The 23,723-nt window shown below is 37.7% G+C and overlaps 1 protein-coding gene across 1 annotated transcript in view; it reads right to left on the reverse strand.

Moving 5' to 3' along the window:
- The window catches only part of LOC119694250 (neuropeptides capa receptor), a 94,783-nt gene that overhangs the window by 21,727 nt on the left and 49,333 nt on the right, over positions 1-23,723 (reverse strand). Inside the window, exons 3-4 of the mRNA XM_048625366.1 lie at positions 3,157-3,356; positions 1,607-1,754 (exon numbers count right to left, since the gene is read on the reverse strand). Of these exons, the coding sequence (XP_048481323.1) occupies positions 1,607-1,754; positions 3,157-3,356 (348 nt within the window). The remainder of the gene's footprint in view (positions 1-1,606; positions 1,755-3,156; positions 3,357-23,723) is intronic.

Genomic DNA, 23,723 nt, shown 5'->3' on the forward strand with positions numbered 1-23,723 from the left:
ATGTTGAAGACCTATTTTTACCTTTTATAAATAAATTATTGAACTGTTTTTTTTATATTTTAATATTATTAAATAAAACGGACCTCCAGATTTTGGTGCTGTATAACATTTGAAATATGAAAGTACGTACACATAAAGCTTTTACGAAATGGAATCATCCCAGTTTTCATCAATATGGAGCAGAAATACCTTTGTACGAGCAATATGAAAAAAAACATACAAATGGCTTTTGCTGTGAAAGATAAAATCCGATAGCTAGGAATGTTTTACAGAAATACAAAGCCAGGATAGATTTATAAATATTTTGTTAGGAGATAAAAGTATGAGAGTAAGTTCTAAGAGCCCTAAACCTACATTATACTTTACTTAGTAATTTACTTACGCAAAGATTGTTAGTTTTTCCTGCGATTTTTCCTGTTAGTTTTTGAAAGATATTGTAAAGATTTTGTAGCGAAAACCCATGATAAAGGTAAAGCCTACTTTGAGTAATATTTTAATAAGAACATTATTTATTACTTTGGATCACAGCTAAATTTTTTACACTCAAAATTTAGCTGACGTCTTTGTTTGTATATAGACAGTGTTATTTTATTTTCTTAAGTAGGTAACCATTAAGGTGAATGAATATAATCTGAGTACGGCAATATTCCTCATATATACCTATTATATTTTTTTCTTCTTTATATACTTGCGGAGAGTAGTTATATTCAGGTCTATGTTATCTTATTCCAGGTATCGAATTTAGATCGTCGCATGTAGCACATAGGTACTATAGCGATATATTAGAAGTCATAAAACGCACCAGTGGCTCACCCCACTGTGGCATTTGTCAGATTTATCGCACAATAACTATTTGCTCCCACACGAACTCACTCACATAAACACCTACGAATAAACTTTAAACACAAATGACATAAACCAAGGCTCCGATCGAGTGAGCCCGGTCTCTGTAACGGGTACTTATGTCTTTTGAAAAAATCCCCGTAAATGTAGATGTAATATAAGCTTATTCATTCATTGTAAAGACAAACTAATGTATTCTCTTGTACCCTTTTTAAGGTTAAGCGGTTCAACGTGGTGCCCACCTAATGGACGGGTACCTGAAGGCACTACTAATGGATTTGGTTAATTAAAAAAAACGTCGAAATTGACATTGCGGGTTGACATTGACCCTAATCAAATCATTTCAAGAGCCTTGAATTTGGAGTGGAGGTGTAGCTATTTATTTAAAGCAAAATTAACACGGTTTTAGCATTAAATTCAATGTTGAGTAATACCTAAATGCTCATAAAATGGAAGCAATGCTGAAAATACTGTATACTATATACAGATAGACAGACCGACAGTGCCGTACAGTGCCGTTTGTATCTTCTTACACATTATATTGATCAGCCCTTAGTCGTCCACTGCTGGACATAGACCTCTCCCAAGGAGTCCTCTGCCACAACACTCTGTCTTCGGCCTTCCTCATCCAGCCACCACCTACCACCTGTCTAAGGTCAGCCGTCCAGCGGGCCTTCTCACACAAAGAACCCAAACAACACAAGCTTCACATTTACAAACAACGCCAAAAAAGTAACCAAACAATACATACCCCATAACGTACCTAATTCTCAGGCCCATCCGCACGTAAAGCGCCAGGATGATGAGCCCGGGCAGCACGAAGAAGAGCAGGCTGCTGAGCTCGCACAGGTACCACGCGGGCAGCTCCAGCATGGCGCAGAAGGCCGACTCTAGGGACACGTTGCCTGACCCTGGGGGGAGAGGAAGGAAGATTTTTTTAACTTTTATGTTATCTTTTATCGATGACAGATAAAACTTAAATTGTATACAATAAATAAAGCTCATGTATTGAGGTCTCGTATATTAAGTTATGTATAAGTAATAAGAAGTTTCCCTAGCCTGGAGTGGCGAATCACTTGTGTAGTCGCCAACAAGAAGAAGATAGAAGCTCCGTAATTCAGGGGTTTTAGGTTGTTTAAATTAGAACTCAATTTATACATGGTGTTGCAAAAAGTGTATACTAAGCCGAAAGGGCTTTATTCGGTGCTGGACACCACATACCAAAAAATACACACAATAAAGTGAGTCCCGAGTAAGTCAAAGTCTAATTAACTTAATTTAGGTAGCTTACTAATAAAATTCCATCCTGTACATTTTTTCAGCTACTTGCAGGCACGTGCATAGTGCAACTCACTATTTTCAATCTCAATATCTTGCAACTTCGTTGTTTACAACATTATTTACAACCGAACCATATCGTGTTTACAGCCGGCGACGTTGATTGAAGGATGGCGACGCCACAAAGCTTTTCAGGAAGTAACCCGCGTCCTAGAAATTACTTTACCAAGACATCAAAAAGTTATATTATATCATAGCATCAAACAAATCGAAAACAAAAAGGCTTTCAGGCCCTGGGGCGGCGGACAAAGCCGACAGAAAGGTTCTTTTAAACTTTCCAGATATATTTAACTTAACTCATTTGGAAATTTCGAGATTCCTAAATTCAATAAACCACTGAAAATAAATTTAGAACCTACTTGAATCCGTCTTGGAATATTATAAATATCTCATCTCGCTCCGTATTTAGGTATTTATTATTATTATTAATGAAAATAATCAGAACGCCCTAGAGAAATTTGTGCCAATTAGGGAAATATTAAGATTCCTGACTGGTTATAATAACTTGATGAAAACATAATTTTGTTTTGTAACCTTTTTGAAAGCTACAAAGTACAAACTGTATCAAATACACTTACAGGCACTAAAAAAGTTCCAATGACATACATATTATGGGACGTCAATGCAGGTGCAATTTTTTCATTGCTCGTGAGTGTTGTTCCAACGATTAATGGAGTAAGTACTTAAATCAATTTAAACTGTTATGTGTTTGCTCAAATAAATACTTACAGGAAAACGTACGGCGTAATATATAGATAGATATTATTTATTTGTATACAAACAAGACGTGAACTAGTTGGTGAAGTTTGATGACCGTTTCTTTTCGATAATCGCCATAAGTGCATTATTAATTTGTAACGCTCAGATACGAACTTCGACGAAGTCCCGCGAGGCAGCGTACTTTCCCCTCTACCTTTCCTCATATTTATAAACATCCTTACAACCAGTGGCAGTTGTACCCTTATTTTGACTTACCAGGCGGGTAGTCATGGTAGTTAACAGTGGTGTAGAGGGCGAAGGGCGAGGCGGCCAGCAGCGAGGCGGCCCACAAGGCCGACACGATGCGCAGCGCGCGCCGCAGCCCCGCCATTGCGTACAGGTGCAGCGGGTGGCAGATCGCCAGGTACCGCTCCAGAGAGAAGGCTACTATCGTCAGCACTGACACGTATGATGCTCTGTCGACAATAGAGAAAAAAAATAAGAACAGGTTAGGTAAATGGGGATGTTAATAATTTACTTTTTAGGGACTCGCACTGTGCCGGTTTTTTGATTGAATGTTTATTGGCCAAACAAGCGTTTACTGTTAGACGTAGGCATCTCTCAAGGACATCTCTGTCTTAGGTGATCTTTGTTCAGCCACTAACAGCTACGCATCTCAAGGAGTCAATCCACAAGCCAGGGACTCCCTCAAGCTATGTTAAGTTGTTTACTGAACTGGTTCGTTCCACGTTTATTTTCTACAGCCGTAAACGTCGCAAACTTGACTGATTCATTCATTTCATTACGTTGTCTGACGCATGTTACCCGGCAGTCCCGGTACAGAGAAACATCTGCGGATAATGAGATTCTGTAGCTTCCACATACGAGTAGCTATATCACTATATCAAGATACGTGTTGGCTTCCGATCCAATAATGATATCTACTTGAGCTATGTCGGATTTAAAGTGACTGTCGTTTTCATTTTATAATAACACTTATCTTCTGTTGCTGTATGCGTGTGTTTTTAAATAGATTAATATAATATATTATTATGTTTGTAGATTATAAATATAAATTCATAATATAAAGCACACTAAGTAATATCTTAATTCTCCTCTCAACGCCAAACTAACAAATTCGCTAAATACTTAAAACCATGTTTTCTTATGAAAATTCCAATTCCAATATAAATGATTGGTCCCAATAGACCAGCGGTGGAGCGTGGCGCGTGCGGCGTGCGAGGCCCGGGTTCGACCCCCGGCTGTGCCCCGGGGACCCACTCAGCGGCTGATTGGTACCGACACGCTCGTTACTAAGTACCCCCCCCCCCTCACCCCCCACTGCCGCGAGAGGAACTCTTAACAAACCATTTCATCTCGGTTTTTTTAGATCATTCGATCTGAATGTATCTGCCAAGAGATGGGAGTTATTGAAATTGATGGCTCCTCTTTCTCATGAATCGTGTGATTGTTGCCTGTCGTATTATTTCTACGGGATGGATTTATTAGTCCAATTTTGCAATACTCTGTACATTTTTATACTTTTCGTATTTACAGGTGAAATCTCCTCAGAATTTTAGCATTAAATAGAGGAAAAACGTTAGTAAGCCTATTAGATTTTTCCACATTCGAGGTTCCATTTCAATTTGTGAAACGGAACAGTCAGATCGTTTTAGTCTGCAACTCAGATTTTTCGTAGCAATTTTTCAGTGCTGTGCTATTACTCACGTGTCGAATACATTTTCAGTTGTTTTCAAGGAAAAATGAGCTGAGTGCTTTGTGAGTACATAAGAGATTAATCATTTGGACATTTAAATTAAAGGTAGGTTTGTTTAGAGATTGCTACTTGCTGTAAATTTTTACGTACAATAAAGAAATTAACTGAAGTCATGTTTAATTTAAACAGAGTAGGGCCTTGCTGACTCGGACGAGGAAAAAAAGGGGTAAATGGCGCAGCATCATTTATATTTCAGTTTATTAGTATATGTTTGTACCCTGTATAGGGTTTCTGCTCGAGAATTCTCGAGCTCGAGAAGATTCGAGAAATTCGGCTTAGTTCGAGACGAGAAAAAAATCTGAAGACTCGAGAATTTCTCGAGCCTTGAGATAAAAATTAAGAATATTCAATTCGAATTTTCCTGCGCCGCTTTACAACACACACGCATACCATGCGCGTGTATTATGATTTATTATGTTTCATTATCCATATAAAATAGTGCTGTACTGATAATACCAATGAATGATTAAAAGATAACGTAGTAATAGCTACCTACGTACTGTTTCTTAGTTCAGGTGGACCAAAAGAAGTCATCCGATGCTGTTTGGCTCTCATTTTTTTTTCTAAATCATACTTCAATTCTGTTTCTTGATTATGTTTATTTGAACCTTTACAATTTTATTGGTAAAGTCGAGAAGATTATTTCGGCCAAATGGGCGCCGTCACAATTGATTGCCATACGGGCTCGTTTTATGACATTTCTCATCACTTCAGCGAGAACTTCGGGCGAGATATTCTCGCACTCGTGTCGAATGTTGTCCTTAAGGGCTTCCAGAGACACGAGCTTATTCACATAAACACGAGACTCCAAAAAACCCCAGAAAAACTGTCTGATACGGTTAAATCGGGTGATATTGCAGGGAAAAAATATTACAGATAAAACGAAAAAAAAGGGAACACGAAAACTGAATAAACACAATTATTCCGCGTAAATGGGGAGTATATCACTCCACGGCTTCTGAACTTGTATTCTGCATTTGTTTTGTCTAGTCCATCAATACCTATCAAAACTGATTTCAAATTGGCGGCCATTTGCACAAATGAGAGCAACTTCCAACAAGGTGGTTACTTTTGGCCCACCTTGTACTAGTAATAAGTAGCTAGCTAGACAGCTAATTATTAGTATTAATAAAGTATTTTCTTTGTGTAAGTTGACAAAGTAAAAAAAAAGAGATTTTGTTCTTTTTTATTTCAATTTAGGCTTTTTTCTAAAGGTCTTCTTAGAAAGGCTCGAGACTCGAGAAGACTCGAGAATTTGGGCTCGAGAATTCTCGAAGCTCGAGAATGAAAAAAGGTCGAGAAATCAGAAACCCTAACCCTGTACAATCAATGTATAAATTAATGGACTGCGATTTAATTTTAATTTTCAGCTAAAGAAGTAAGAATTAGTTGGGATTTATTTCAATTTCATAATTTTAGGTGCACCAGAAACAGAATCCAACACACAATGGGGTTGAAAATATTATAAAAATGTATCATTTCGTAAAGATACGAAAACAACTACGATAAAAAAAAATTATTGCGGGCGATCGTTGATTTCTCACCTAAAATGCAGCATAAGTAGTACAGTGCTCCAAAATTTATAATGCGCATAGAAATTTATGACAGATCGGTTGTTTTCGATTATGTGACACATGATATTGACTCCTATTTCTTTCGAACAAGGTGCATAATGCAAGTGTTATTTTTAAGGCTCCTACGATTTAATGATTCGGGTGTGAAGATCTGCATGTGCATTATACATTTTGGACAAGTGTACATGCCTGAAATGTCAGTACATGGCAAGTAAACAAGCACCATTTTCATTAACTTTTAAGTAATTCAAGTTTATTTTAGACTTGGTGCTTTGTAAGAGTTGCAAAGTCGGTGAAACAACGGCGGTGTTCAACACTGTAGCGGGAGTTTGTTATTGCTACTTAATTACCCGCTACATGAGGGATGTTGAAGAAGGATCTTTGATGTCACTTTATGTGTATCTCAACCGCCTAGCTATGGTGTTAGTCCAGTCAAGGAATGAGGTGTAGAGTGCGTGAGCAGCCTATCTATGTATATAGGCTGGGATTTCAATTTCATATATTATATTAATTAAAAATAATAATAATAATATTGAAATTCATTTTATAAATAGTAGGTACGTAGTACTTGAGTAGTGTTGCAAATTTCCAGGATTTACTCTATCTAGACAGATACAGTTAAATCATTAACTGCTGCCCCAGCCTTGAATAGTAGGTATTTCTTCTGGCGTATAAAGTAGATGACACTTAACTCAACTAGTGCTATATCCCTCGCAGGCTACGGCTTACGGACACCCTGTATATCCCGTACATCCCTCGCCGGCCGCAGCTTACGAACACCCTGTAGTGTTATAGCCGTCCTACGTAATCCGTGCTACACTTTATTACCTAACCTAGGATTTAAGACCTAAAATCCTGGAACTAGGAAGTTTTCGCTGAAGGTAACATTTCCCGCTGTAATTAGTAAGTAATATGACCCGCAGTAAAGTCCATCAAAGCTAACTTTGCCAGAGAAACAAGTGCCAACACGAAAAAAAGTTTAGTAGGGCAACGATTATTATTTGTTATTTCTGATACAGACGTGGTACGTTATGTCTTACCCTTCGTCTGCGGGTAGTTACGAAACTTGCGACGGGCGGAGCGACGGCGGGGCGAGCGGTGCGACTGCGATGTAATCAAATGCATTAAAAAAATAGCGTTGTATACGAAACCGCCCGGTCCGCTGTTGCTCCGCTCGTCGCAAGTTTCGTACCCGCAGACTTCTTAATTCATTTAGGGCTACTCTTAGATTAGCAATAGATGAACAAGATGGTGGGTCACATACAAAAACAAAGCCAAGAAATTACCTAATTTTGTTTCCTATCAAACCGTTTTGAGCTCAACCTAATGACAACCATTGCACCAATTAATGAATGAATAAATATCAAATAGGTACACTAAAATTTTCTAAAGAAACTATTAAAAATTAATAAGAGCTCAGTGGTAGAAGTGGCGTGTTATTTGGCGAGACGTTTCTTTTGCACTGACACTCCATCTTGTACCCATATCGTTAATCTAAGTTCAAAACAGAGCAAACGCACGCTAAACGAGTCAAGTTCCGTAGTAAACCGTCGTTGTTGTTGACATGGCAAATGTATTTATTCCCCCATCTACCGATACATCACCGGCGCTGACGCGGCTGGTGATTCCATTACCAGCACCCGACAACACCCCGGGTTTGATCGAGTGGGTACACCGAAAAATACATATTTGTTTACAAATGTTGTCAAGGGCGACGGAAGAGTGGTAGTCATACAGAGTGTTGCAAGAAGGCTATACTAAGCAGAAAACTAAGTGTGCAGCGTGTTATACGTATATCTAAGCTCGGGAAAGAAAAAAAAATGACAAAATTCGCGAAAAAAAATATTCGTTCTCCATGATAAAAATTCACGTGACCATCAAAGTTTCTATGGAGAACATTTTCGCGTATCTCGACTATCTGATTTCTTTCCCGGGCATAGATATGGGTTTCGGGTTGGTATCGCCTTTTGCAACATTCTGTATGTGTATATCATAGGTATTCTGGAATGTAATTGGTTATAAAATATCAGTTAAGAATTATCTAAATTGAAATATAACTGCCTTGCGATTCTGTAAAATCAGACATCTCACTTCGATCTTCATTCTCCCTTCACCTGTCACTTCACGTTCGAACAGTTATGATATTACCTATATGTCATCTCATACATTATTTGTCAAAATCTCGAAATTCGATTTGTCTACGGAAATTACAGAATGCCAATTTGAAAACTCGCTCCGGATTCAGAATCGAGTTTTGACAATTAACTTTATAGAATCGCAATGCTGGGGGTTAGCCTTTAGCGTTCTTTCAGCTTGCAACAACGCTAAAGGCTAACTAAACGCTCTCTCTCAGCCTTCTGTAGTCCACTGTTGGACATAGGCCTCTCTTAACGATCGCCACCCCAAACGGTCATCTGCATCCAGCGGCTTCCCGCTACCTTCCGCAGATCATCAGACCAACGGGTTGGGGGGCGACCGACACGCCGTTTGCCGACACGGGGTCTCCACTCCAGAACCTTTGTACTCCAGCGGTCGTCGGCTCTGCGGGCTACGTGGCCAGCCCATTGCCACTTACCAACTAAACGCTAGCTGCTAGCATTGCTGCAGGATTGTAGATTGATAATGTGCGGTGGCGGTACGGCAGCTGCTTGGGGGCTACGATATTGTAATACGAACTACATGGAGTGTCTGTGCAAAAGAAACGTCTCGACAAATTACATCCCACTTGTACCACTAGTTAAGCTCTTTTTTTGAATTAGTTCGGATAGAAGAATTGTGACTTTATTAATTGGTGCATTAATTGGTGGTTATTAGGTTGAACTTAAAACGGTACAATAATTGGCATTAGACTAAACTACTACTACTTAAAACGGTTTGACAGTAAAAGATATGCGGATACTTTTTGCTTTTGTTTTGTATAATAGTACCTATGACCCACCATCTTGTTCGCATTGTTAATCTAAGGGGGCGTGTCTGCTACCACGCCGTGTTCAGGATCAGCACAGGCAAGAGAGATGCTAATCCACCGCTAGCGGACGCACAGACACAGACATGGATATTCAATTACCCGACACCAGCGATCTACCCTGTAGCTGCCAGCTGCGGTGGAACAAAACTTGCCCACTATACAGGACGAACATTGACCTTTTTATAGGTTCAAGATGATCACAGATAAATGTTCACTCTGTTTAAATAAATATACTTACTCATTTTCAGGATGCGTTTCTTATCTATGCCACGACAAACGACCTTTTCCGAATGAGGGTTGGCTTTTTACGACCTACCTACATAGTCCGGATACTAATGTGAAAGTTTGTAAGTACAAGTATGAATTATGTTTGTTACTTTATCACGGGAAAACGGCTGGACCAGTTTGTATGAAATTTTGTCATACACAGCCTTTTTCCCCGAATCCCCACAGAAACCTTTTATGGCGAAGCTTGTCTATAAAATAGTTTTCGGCAAAAGGAATCGCTGAAATGTCATTTCAGTCCACATTAGGGCCGCGGGACTTAACCGTAGTAAATTGCTTGAAATAGTCGTAGCGCGCCATTCGTGGTATTTCCGGGAATTTCGACAAATGGAACAATTTTACACCATATTATGAGATGTAAGTGGCATTTTATTCGAGAAGCTTCGCGAGGAAACACACTTTGAGTACCTTGCGGGGTGAATTCTCGCCATTAGTACGGTCGATTTGGTAACAGGTGACAAATCGATTTCTTTCTCTGCACTGCATTGTCTTCAGAGTTCTTAATAAATATATTTTGGGTCCAGCCCAATGATATTCTAATATAAAAGCCTTAAGGGGTCTTCAAATATACCTGAATTTCATTATCATCATCAGCCCGTAATCATCCATAATGTGTACAGATAAAAACAAAAGGGTTTTGGAAAAGATTTAAACTGTCCACTTCACACATGCCTGCCGGCAAATTGATAAATTGATTCATTGTTGGGCTCAAACTGTCATTATCGCAGATTATAAGAAGAGAAGCAATCTTATGTGATTGATAATGGAATACATTTTGATGATAAAGGGTTGAATGCAAATAGTGTTATTTTAACGCCTTAGTGATAAAAGATGGTTACAAGTTTAGTGTTTCGTTTAAAAACGCGTTTCTGTGGCGCGTCTATTGCCAGTGGCTGTAAGCCAAAAAATCTACGATTATTTTTGTTGATGTCTTAGCTAAGTATCAATAAAATTTTTGATTATGTTACATTCACCGTTTTAATTAGATCCCGGGAACAAAATTGACAAAAACGTTTTTACAATCATACTTATATTACGCCAATCTCATGCAGCGGCAGCGTAGCTCTACAAAATAAAATAAATACTAGTTGATACCATTATACTTAAAGGTAAACCGAACGACGAACGAAATTCAAGTACTTAAACAATATTGTCATCTAGTAATCCAACACATTCCATTACTTATATTTATGTGGTGACGTAATTTCAATAATAATATATTCGCTATGGTTTCCCAAACTGAAACTTTATTCATTTCTACAAGGGTCAAACTAGCACAAGACAATAACAACCCGCAAAGATGGAACACATTTCAACGAAATACCTACTTCAATAACTATTCTGCAAACTTTCATTATTAGACCAAACTCTAAAATTAAGAAAAATACACGCATGAGCAATGAAAAAGTTCCAGTGACAATTTGTTTTATTGCACAAAAGCACCAAATAACGAAAGAGAAAAGACTGAACAAACAATTCGTTAAACATGATTGAAACTTCTTGTGGTAGCCACAGCGAGGATAAAAGACCCCTTAGCATGAATTTTCATCGTGAACGTAACGTGAAATTACTCGATGAATTTTGTAGGGAAATTTTAGTTCTGCTACCGACCGCCAGGGACCCTTTTCATATTTTCATACAAAATTACTCGATGAATTCTACTTCTTCTGATCCTGGTTTAAACCAGGCGAAGTGCCCGGACAGGATCAATTATTGAAATCTATTTCCTTCTAACTCAATTTTGCTCGCTCGGTGACGCACGAAGATACTCCAATTTGTCAAAGAGTTTTTAGAGAACATCAGCTGTGCAATTAAATCCCTTGTTGAGAGGCGCGGGTGTAAATCAGAAATGCAAATATAGCAGGAAAACTCTGCAGTGTTATTATTGGGTTTATGAAAAATATGGTCTTTATGAACTTGCTGTACAATGGGGCCGCTTAGTGCTGTCAAATTTTAAATTAAATTTGGAATATAAAAAATTTCATTTACAAATATTTGTTCTGACATTTTGCTTCTAACGAACGCCTTCAGACTTCAGAATTTTTGGCTAAGTATAACTTTGCAATTCAAACATTCAATTCCAATTCAAATTCAAAATTATTTATTATCCATATAACACAAAAATGAATAGAACGGATGTTTTTTTAAATTACTTAATTAATTACATTTTACATTTAAGATTTAGGGCGTCTTGCATAACAAAGTTAAATAAAATTAAATAGTTTGTCCTTTGCTCTGACAGTATAATGTCAGAGCAAGAGGTCATGGATTTAATTTTATTTAACTTTGTTGTGCAAGACGCCCTTAAGGTGTGTGTATGGTTTAGTATCAAATTTATTTTTCCTCCCTGTACACCCAATTTCTATGTTCCGTTGAATAAAAAGTTTCGTAGCTTTTTTCCGTAGCGCGCGATATTACCAACTGAAAATTCCCAAATAATTTCCATCTGTGGCCGCCGAGTCTCCAAAGTTTAAACACAAACAAAAAGCGGTAAACTAGAACTTTTCTCAATTTATTATGAACGTAGGTCGTAATTTGTCCCGGTGACCCGCTGACAATGGTCTGGAATGGCTGTGGAGGTACGATTTAATGGTTTTGTTAGTTCTGCTGTTTTGAAAAATCTCATTTTTGTGGCGGGGTATTATTTTTTTTATCGTCTGTGGATAGGAAGAGATGCAATATAAGAAAAACAATTACAGCGCGCGCATTTCGCGCCATATATATATCATATATATGCATATATATATATGTAGCATATATACCATATGGCAGATTAAAACGTTCACTACCAAAGAAAGTAGTTGAACCCTCTACGATCACAACCCGACATTTAAAAAACTAAACTTTTTTTTTTAATTCAACCATTTATACGAGGTAAAATGCTGAGCAAGCGTCAAACACTGGGAATGCTGCTAAAACGTATTTTTCTAGTCGGTTTATTAAACTAAGTGCTTTAGAACAATGTTCCACAGTTGGTTCAAAATGCCCGAGAGATCCAGTAAGTAATCCTTACTCCTTACTAATATTATAAATGCGAAAGTAACTGTGTCTGTCTGTCTGTCTGTCTGTCTGTCTGTTACTCTTTCACGCCAAAACTACTGAACGGATTTGAATGAAATTTGGTATACATACGGTCTAGACCCTGAGAAAAAACATAGGCTACTTTTTATCCCGGAATTCCCACGGGAAAACTTTTTAAGGCGAAGCGAAGCGCGCGGGAACAGCTAGTTATCAATATTTTCCTTGTCATCATGATTCATGTTCATGAATGGAGAATCATTTTATGTTTTTCGTGAATATACAAACGTCCTTAGAACACAAGTTGTTCACAACGACTTCCCTATACCTATGTCTTATAGTGTACCTAACTCCCTGTATATGTATAGGTAACATTTAAGACTTTATAAGTAGTTATTATGTTATATTTTTTTATTACTTTCGCTTCTAAGAACTGGATTGAAATAGCTTTAGCAATTTCATATAAATCTAATAAGTACATAAGAGTGAATTTAAAGTACCCCTTCCGCTTAAGTATATGTATATTCATACTTTCTCCTCAATATTAAGGTTCTGTGTGTAATTTTGGCAGTGTGAGTCAAAATACCCAATTGGTGGTGAAAATATGCAATGCATGCCGAACTACCTAATCAACTTCATAATTATGTTGACAGACCTAGTCAATTTTAATGTACTGAAGTAATGATCCACTTTCCGCACTCGTATAACAATGCACTATTGTTGATTGCGCAGTGGAAGATGCCTTTTTATGCCGTCGCACTAGTAGTTGAATAAGACGTATATGGCGCACGAATTAAGAATGGTAGCAAGCACATAGTGTTGTGTATGTTATATCTAAGCCCGAAACTGAAATCAGAATTTCAGAATTCGTGAAAAAAATACTTTTTCCATAGAAACTTAGTTGGTCACGTGACTTTTTACTATGGAGAATGAATTTTTTTTTCGCGAATTTTGAAATTCTGATTTTAGATTCGGGCTTAGATATAACATGCTGCACATGCTGGTCTCGGCTTAGTATACCCTTTTTGCAACACCCTGTATACAAGTTGGTACATATTATAGTAGCTAGTCAGACTTTCATGAAACTCTTCAGTAAGTTTTCTCCTGAAACCACAGCCTGGCGCTTAGCTCCTTTGATATTTCGAGCATAAGACCTCAAAAATGTAATGGTAGCACATGTTTACGTGAAAACTTTATTCTTAAATAATTAAGTACAGAGTGCATGCAATTTTCCAGTAAGAATCAAAAACTTAGTAAGGGAGATTCCAAATAAAATGCAAAGGTATGTTTTTGAGAGTTTTATTTTATTTAGGTTGACAGTCAGGACATCATAAACATCGAAAATATGTTTATTACTTCAGAAACATATCATTTTCACTTTCATTTTGTATATTATACAGGGTGGCCCAAAGAGTGACGTCCAAAGGAAAATGTTTGATTCCTTAGGTCAAGGGGTAGCCAAATCATCCCCATGTATGTTCAGCAATTTTTAGTAGTTTAGGAGTTATGATTTTTTTTCCAATTTTTCTACGAAAATCGACCTCAGTGGATTAATTATGTTTTATTATTTTTTGGATAACTTTTTTAAAGCATTTTTTATTTTTGTGTCATATTCTTAAGTTGTTCTTTTAACCATAAAAGTTTCAGCTTCCTAGCTGTAATGTAAGTTAGTTATTTTTTTATCGAAAGTTCGAATTATATCATCGAGCTAGACTGCTCTGAATTTTCTACTTCAAATTAAAAATTGAAAAAGATATTCTCATGGTGCCTTATTAATTTTAAAAACTCCGCAAGGTTCCATAATTACATAAAAATAAAAATAAACTATTGCTTAATAGGGTATTATTTGCAGAAAAAAGCCTTCAAAGGTACCTGGGTGGAAATGACCTAATTAGTAAATTGTTTCAGAAAGTTGAAATATTCCTGTTATGTCATTACTAAGGACTAATTAAGTTAGAAAATGTATCAAATTAAAGGGAAAATTAAATTATTAACTTTTTTTTTAAATTTAAGTTACATTTTTGAATGTAAATTCTTAGAAAAATGTTTTAGTCTGAGTAGTAAGATTTATGAGATAATTTGATTATTAATAATAAGTAAATAAACTCTTTGAAGTTAAACTCGAGAAAGCCTTTGATTCTATTGAGCTCTGGGCGATGCTTCAATCCCTTCAGCGGTGCCATATAGACTATCGCTATATCGAGGTGTTGAGATGTATGTACAATGCTGCCACAATGTCAGTTCGATTACACGAACATAGCACAAAACCGATCCAGTTGCAAAGGGGCGTGAGACAGGGAGATGTTATTTCTCCGAAACTGTTCACCTGTGCACTGGAAGATGTTTTTAAGCTTGTAGAGTGGAAAAGACTGGGCATTAACGTCAATGGCGAATATATCTCTCATCTACGATTTGCTGATGACATAGTTATTATGGCGGAAACGCTGGAGGAGTTGGGCGAAATGCTCACAGACCTCAATGATGCCTCTAAACAAGTTGGGCTGAAAATGAACATGGACAAGACAAAGGTCATGTCGAACGAACATGTTTCATCATCGCCCGTAACTGTAGGAGGTGTCACCATCGAAGTTGTCGATCAGTATCCCTACCTAGGACAAGTGATCCGATTAGGTAAATCCAACTTCGATAAAGAGGTAGCTCGTAGAATCCAACTCGGATGGGCAGCGTTCGGGAAATTACGACACATCTTCACTGAAAACATACCTCAGTGTCTGAAAACAAAAGTTTTCAATCAGTGCGTGTTGCCAGTGATGACTTACGGAGCCGAGACGTGGTGCTTCACCAAAGGGCTTATCCACAAGCTCAGAGTTGCTCAGCGTGCTATGGAAAGGGCTATGTTAGGCGTGTCCCTGCGAGATAGGATTCGTAATGAAGAAATCCGCAGGAGAACTAAAGTTACCGACATAGCCAAAAGGATTAGCACGCTGAAGTGGCAATGGGCTGGCCACGTAGCCCGCAGAGCCGACGACCGCTGGAGTAGAAAGGTTCTGGAGTGGAGACCCCGTGTCGGCAAACGGCGTGTCGGTCGCCCCCCAACCCGTTGGTCTGATGATCTGCGGAAGGTAGCGGGAAGCCGCTGGATGCAGATGGCGGGTGACCGTTTGGGGTGGCGATCGTTAGGAGAGGCCTATGTCCAACAGTGGACTACAGAAGGCTGAGAGAGAGAAATAAACTCTAATAATTATTATACACATTTACTCACAATAAATTTTCAAAATGGCGACCTCCCATAGCAATACACAACCTACATCTACGCAAGAAATTTTCTTTAAGTCGCCTATACGCTTCTCTGTTTCATTCAGATGTAACTTTTTGACAGGTGTCACATTTTTGAGAAAAGGTACTTTTTTTACATGTTTAACCTTTTCACAAATGTCATATTTTTTACATATGTAACTTTTTTGACTTAAAGAAAATTTCTTGCGTAGATGTAGGTTGTGTATTGCTAAAACATTTTTCTAAGAATTTACATTCAAAAATGTAACGTAAATTTAAAAAAAAAGAAAATAATTTAATTCTCCCTTTAATTTGATACATTTTCTAACTTAATTAGTCCTTAGTAATGCCATAACAGGAAAATTTCAACTTTCTGAAACAATTTACTAATTAGGTAATTTCCACCCAGGTACCTTTGAAGGCTTTGTTCTGCAAATAATACCCTATTAAGCAATAGTTTATTTTTATTTTTATGTAATTATGGAACCTTGCGGAGTTTTTAAAATTAATAAGGGACCATGAGAATATCTTTTTCAATTTTTAATTTCAAGTAGAAAATTCAGAGCAGTCTAGCTCGATGATATAATTCGAACTTTCGATAAAAAAATAACTAACTTACATTACAGCTAGGAAGCTGAAACTTTTATGGTTAAAAGAACAACTTAAGAGGATGACACAAAAATAAAAAATGCTTTAAAAAAAGTTATCCAAAAAATAATAAAACATAATTAATCCACTGAAGTCGATTTTCGTAGAAAATTTGGAAAAAAAATCATAACTCCTAAACTACTAAAAATTGCTGAACATACATGGGGGTGATTTGGCTACCCCTTGACCTAAGGAATCAAACATTTTCCTTTGGACGTCACTCTTTGGGCCACCCTGTATATAAACTTTAACAATGATAATACCATTATATAAACATTCACAAAAACAAAAACAGTTTGAATTACAAATCCTTCAATTGTATCAGGTATTTGTACGTGTGTGGGCGCCCTAAAAGACCTGAAGTTTCAGATTTACCGAGCGCGATTAGGTTTAGTGTTTATTTAAATAAGGGTCGGCAGATGTTGTCTGAGTGTATGTGGTATGCGGCGTGTATACAAATTATGTTGCCGTGTGGTATCAGACAGTTTTTTATTTTTTTTATTAAGTACATACAATTATGTTCCCTGTATATAGTTCTGTAGATAAATGTAATGACTTATGCCCTGAGGAAGGCTGCCTTAGAGCTGGCGTGTAAGTATGTAATAATTTATTTTATGAGTGTAAAACGACACTACTTCCACTACGATTGACTTCTATAACGTCTCACGAGCTTTCACGTGAGGACATAAATTATTATGTAAGTACTGCGAAAGAGAGTGTCTCTATTGGGAGTCACCTCTTACTGCTTCAAATTATCAGTGTACCTACTTCCCATCGGCAGGTCAATGCACACGATATACAAGGCAATTTTTCTACTAAAACTACTAAAATACGATATTCTTTGGTCTTTGAGAATCATTTACGAAGTAATTGTGTCAAATTCAATACAGTTTGAATCCGAAAATTGTGTCAAAACAAGTTCGCGTTAGGGGTCCTGACCTCTTTAAGATTGTCACTCTGAGAGAGGTCAGAGGATACCTAACTCAACCCAAATGTATGGAACAGCTCGATTGACTCAGGTATTTTATAATCTATTCAAACGAAAAGCTTCAGATTCAGAAATAATATCGTTCAGAATTGGATTGCAAGATTAATAGTTAAGATATTTCAGCGAAGCGTTTCGCATCGAGTAAAAATCACTGGAATTTTGTAGTCTGGAGAATGTTTGTGATACTATCGACCCTATTCTTAGATATTATACATTACATGTGTAATGTGAAATGTATAATACCTACCTATGTGTATGTAGGTACTTGTGAAAAATTAACAAATGTGTTTTAACAGCCATGTCAGAAGGTGGAATACAGTGTTGTGGCGTTCTATTTAATGCATTGGCTATGTGTCCGATGCCATCGGTCCAGCGAGGCGGAGCGGAGGGCGTCCCACGTAACCGATAACCTCAGAACGTGTCTATATACCGAGGTGCCCAATTAGAGAAATTTCTTACTAACCACTTCGCTTATATAGTAATTTTCAGCAGAAAATATGTGTATTTTCTTTGTTTCGACTGTACTCTACATCGCTACATGCTTCTGTGTCAGCTAAAACTGTTATTACTTTACTAAGCTGATTATTTTGTAGTTTCTGTTGTTCTTAATGAGTTCTTAACAAACTGTTTATTTTGCTATTATTTGAGATGAAATATTACGATTACATTGAAGCAACTCATAGTTACTTTTCTATTAATTTTTCGTTAGTAAATAAATAAAACATAATTTTGCTGAGCTTACCTTCGCTTAGGTGTTTTTATTACTTACTTTTAAATTAGGTTTGGTTGGTATATTTTATTTAGCTGTTATTTGAATACTTATTTAGTATCAAGTTTTTGAAAAACAAATTCGTATATCAAAGGTTAACAGTGTTTACTGACTGACCACCTGAGTAAATACCTACATTTGACTTTGTCAATTTTAAAGCATATTGAGTGGGAGTCTGTTTTTAGGGTACCGTACCTCGGAAGGTAAAAACGGAACTCTCATAGTTAGGATCACTTCTTTGTCTGAAGCTGTTGCTATTTACACACTATACACAGTCATGTGACGAGATAGAGACGAGGTTACCGCGCAAGGTTGGCACCGCTCCGGTACTTAGTTTTTCCTAATCCAGACTCTAGTGTGACCCCGCCAAGGTTGCTCAAGCTAAACTGACCCCCCGTATTGTCCAACCCCTAGTGTAGCGCCTCTCTAGCCGCTGCCAACAAGAGCACGCGAGCGAAAAGCAGATACAGTGCGGTCTTTTGTCCGCCTAAACCGGGTTTTAGCCTGTTTTACCGATCAAACCAAATCGGTCGAGTCTGCTAAATACTGCTGGTTTTTGTGTCTAAGATACCAGTTTAGATACCCAGCTTGATTGATTGATTTTTAAAAACTTTATTCTATCATAATAAACACGAAAAATTCACAAATATTCCGCCAAACTGTTAAAACAGATCTATACGTGTTTAATGAGATAAGTAGGTATCGTACTATAATCAGACTTGAAGGAATGGGATTGGTCTAAGCTTTAGACCTTTAGTGAAAGCGCATAAATGTTGTAAACGCACGAGTCTTCTGTCTAACACCCCCACTCAATAGACGTAGTGGTACTTGACAGCCATGTTGACGACACTTAATCATAACGCCATTTATTAGCGGACTGGTCACCCGGTTTGGATGCCTCGATGAATCTCTATAGAAGACGGAAGATTATAGAGTAGAATAGATAGAGCACTATAGCTGGGCACGCGGTGGAAGCAGGCCATCAGGCCATCTATTACTATTATCTAAGTATTATGTGGGCGTCAAGCTCTTTATACTTTTTCATCATTTTCATAGAAAGACCAGCGGAATGAATGAACGGACGGCGAAGGTGATTGAATGAAAACTGCCGAAGAAGTGAATCCGATAACGGGTGGCGCAGTGGTTAGTGACCCTGATTGCTGTGTCGAGGGTCCCGGGGTCGATATCCGGATGGGGCAGAAATTTGGTTTGTAGATACTTATTTTTTCTCGGGTCTAGGGTGTTATGTAATACGTTGTGTTGTGTGATTTGGCTAACCCGCCTGTCAAGCGTGGCGTATTATGGCAATATATAATCCTCCAGTCTTGGAGACGGTTCATGTCCTACAGGCTGTTGTTTTTTAGAAAACAATATGGCTGAATACAGTGCTGTTCCAACTCTGACAAGTAATATTATATAATTATGAAATAAACTAAACCTAAACCAATCAAAACTGGATTACATAATCATTCCATAGTGATTATTATTCAGTCGTAAATTACATCGTGAAATAGGAATAGAAATCATTCATTCATGCCACAAAATTGCCATCCCAATACATAATAGTGAAAATTATAGGATTTGTGGTCTATTTATCTAACAATCATTTTCACATTTTCCCAAGCGTAACATTTTAGTGAATCTTGTGGTCATAGCAAGCAATTTTACTCAAACATTTTAGTATTCCGTTTATTATAGTTACTTAATATATCCGTTTATTATAGTTATTATTATTTGACGACCGAATGGCGTAGTGGTTAGTGACCCTGACTACTGAGCCGAAGGTCCCGGGTTCGATTCCCGGCTGGGGCAGATATTTGTTTAAACACAGATATTTGTTCTCGGGTCTTGGATGTGCCCGTAAAAATGGCAATAGGCCCGCCCCCTATTACATTGGGACTAACAAAACACTCTGGCGAAAAGTGGGTGCAGCAATGCACCTCTGCCTACCCCGCAAGGGAGTACATTAGTACAAGGCGTGAGTGTGTGTTTCTTAATATATTCGCGAGCAATAAAAAAGCTCCATTGACGTAGCACCAAATTACTTCTAAACGGAAAAGACTAGCTTAAGGGCCCGTACATGGTGACGTGCCGCGCCAATTTTGGGTTTTCAATGCTCTTCACACAGCACACACAGTGACACGCACACATGTAAGTTTGCACAGTGGGTCGATAAACTTTTACTCGCCAACTTTATTGACAATTATGTTCAAGTACATTTTGGGTGATTTTAGGGTAAGTAAGTATAATTCTTACTTACACTGGTAGGCAGCAGGAAAGAGTAGAAATTAATAGGGGTGCCACTTTACTCTATACTCGGAACCCGATTAGCTTTCTCAAACAAATGTGGTATTTACTTGTAGAAAGGTAACTAAAAGTATTAAAGTGTAGATAATAAGTTTCGGGCATCCTCCAGCCAACTGAACCCCGATGACAAAGCAAAGTAAATACATAGTGTCGCAAAAGGGCTATACTAAGCCAAAGGGGGATGACTCAAGGGGTCATTCTGAACAACTTTTGTTCTACGAGATTTGCAAATTTGCGAAAAAAAATATTCGTTTTCCATGGTAAAAAGTCACATGTCCGACAAAGTTTCTATGAAAAAGGTTTTTTTTTTGTTAATTTCCAAAACTCGTAGAGCAAAAGTTCAGAATGACCCCCTGTCTTACTCCTTTTTACCCGACTGCCGAAGGAGGAGGGTAATGTTTTTTGATTGTATGTATGTATACAGGGTGTTGCAAAAAGGGTATACTAAGCCGAAACCTACATGTGCAGCATGGTATATCTAAGCCTGAAACTGAAATCAGAAATTGAAAATTCGCGAAAAAAAAATTTAATTTTCCATAGAAACTTTGTTGGTCACGTGACTTTTTACTATGAAAAAAAAAATTTTTTTTTCGCGAATTTCCAAATTCTGATTTCAGTTTCGGGCTTAGATATACCATGCTGCACATGTAGGTTTCGGCTTAGTATACCAATTTTGCAACACCCTGTATATGTATGTTTGTCTGTTTCTTTGTTCCCTCCTGTAGCCTAAACGGCTTGATAGATTTTGATGTATGAGGTATTGTTAGAAGCGTATTGATGGCGCGATGGCTATAGGCTATGTGACGTTCCATTAAAATGTACATAGCGCCCTCTAGAGGACATAACGTGATGATCGAAAAAATAATAATTCAACTTTGCCGTGTAAGGTATCAAATGAAAAGACTTGATTTTCACATTACAAAAATATGCATATTGAAGGTATTTAAATAACAACACCAAAATTATTGAAATAAAAAATGATCATGAACTACAACTGGTGTTTCAATCACCGGATGTACGAAGTCAACCCCAACAGCCGCCCTAGAAATAATTCTAGGACTTCCACCACTCGATATTATCATCAAGCAGGAAGCTAAAGCGGCGGCGATAAGGCTAAGCAACCTGGGACTCTGGTCAACGAATACCACTGCACAGGGACACAGTCGCATACTTGACATTGCCAAGTTGTCGGCTCCCGGGTCCACTGAATGCAGCGACACTACTATAAAGACGTTTATCTTCAACAGAAGCTACACTATCCAGCGAGATCGGTGTGGCACATCAGACGAAAACAATTACGACATCAATATCTACATTGACGGAGCCAAGAACAAGAAGGGCAGCGGTGGAGGTGTCTTCTGCCCGGAACTTAATTTACAATACTCTGTCAGCTTCGGGAGCAAAGCTACTGTTTTTCAGGCAGAAGCTGCCAGCCTACTTGACGGAGCTACACAAATAAAAGACACAAAAAATAGCAATATCTGCTTCTACACAGACAGTATGGCTATTTTAGGTGCCTTAGGCAGAACTGTAACAAAATCTAAATTAATTTTAGAATGTCACAGAACACTGGAAAACCTGAGCATTTCAAATAATGTAACAGTACAATGGATTAAAAGTCATAACGACAACATAGGAAATTGCGAGGCTGACCGACTAGCAAGAATGGGATCAAATACCCTACCAATAGGGCCAGAACCATTTATTAGTTTGTCATCAAAGGCAATAAGGCAATGTCTCACCGATAAAACACTATCTGAACACAATCAGGAGTGGAAAAATCGTGTAGATTGCAGACAAACTAAAGCGTTTATTGTATCACACAACCATAAACTTACACGCTACTTGCTCAACCTGTCCCGTAGTAATATATCATTAATGGTAGGATTAATAACAGGACATTGTTGCGTGAATAAACACTTATATACCATAGGTAACTCAACTAGTCCCTTATGTAGGACATGTAAGGAAGTAGATGAGACGGTTGAACATATTCTGTTAGCTTGTCCACCTACTACAGAAACAAGATTATCTATTCTTGGACCAACAGAGCGCCTACCTCAGCTATTACAACACCCAGGCCTGCTACTCCAGTTTACTCGGGAGCTAGGCTGGCTGAGCTGAAATCAAGGGGATATGTACAAAGGTTCCACTCGAGAGAGCCACGTACAGGAACTTCACCCCCTATGAGAATAGAATAGAATAGATCATGAACTACCTACCGACGTAAAATTTCATAAAATAAAAACAACTAAAAAGTTACAAATAAAAAAATACAATTATAAAAAACTAAAAACCTGACTGTACGCTAAAAACATGAAAACGAGTCCCAATGTTAATGGAAAGTATCGCAGGCGGGGACCAACTTGACCGCCACTCAAGGCCGTTTTCTAAGTAACATTCAGCTAAATGGTGAACCCTCTGCTGGTATAATTTGTTTATATACCGCTTTTTCAATACCTGTAAGTACATTTTTTGGCAGCATAATATTTTTACTTAATTTTAGGGTTTCGAACGTCAAAAGAAAAAAAGCAACCGTTATAGGATCTCTTTGTTGTCCGTCTGTCTGACTGACTGTCTGTCACCGCCCTTTTTCTCAGAAACGGGTAAAGATATCAAGCTTATATTTCGCATAGATGGGGAGTACCCCAAAAAAAATATTATGGTACTCCCTGTCCCACACAAGTAAATTGGGGCTTATATTTTTCCAGTTATTTTGATGTGTATCCTTTTTTTTCTTTGTTGTTTTGTATAAGTATGTGTTTCTTTTCTTTAAATCTGTGTTTTTTTGTTGTTGCTGTCTATGTGTCGAAAAAATGTATCTTTATCTTCAAATCACGCCATCTATCGTTTGTTTTTTTTGTGGCTACTGTCTATAGAAGAAATTCCGTCATTGACAATTTTACGTTACGAATTTATTTTTATTTCTTTTATTTTTATTTTTACATTTTCGTGGAGAATCAACAGCATTTTGTTAATAAATAATTATTACTTATGAACACATAACAACTTGATGCCATTAACAGAATGAACTTAGTAAACCCAGAAAACCTAACACATCCAGAGGAAAAACAAAATCTCTTTCTCTCTCTCTGAAAAACATACTTAATAGCCCAAACTCGATGCTTTTAGCTATTAACATCTTTGAAATAAAATTGAGCCACCACCGTGTTACTGCCCTCATCAGATCCTCACGAGACCATACCTCAACCAGCACCAAGAGACTGTATTTTTGATCCCTAACCTAATGTTCGTGCGTATTGTCATCACTT

Source organism: Plutella xylostella, chromosome 14, assembly GCF_932276165.1.
Source record: "Plutella xylostella chromosome 14, ilPluXylo3.1, whole genome shotgun sequence".
In the NCBI taxonomy this organism is placed as follows: Eukaryota; Metazoa; Arthropoda; class Insecta; order Lepidoptera; family Plutellidae; genus Plutella; species Plutella xylostella.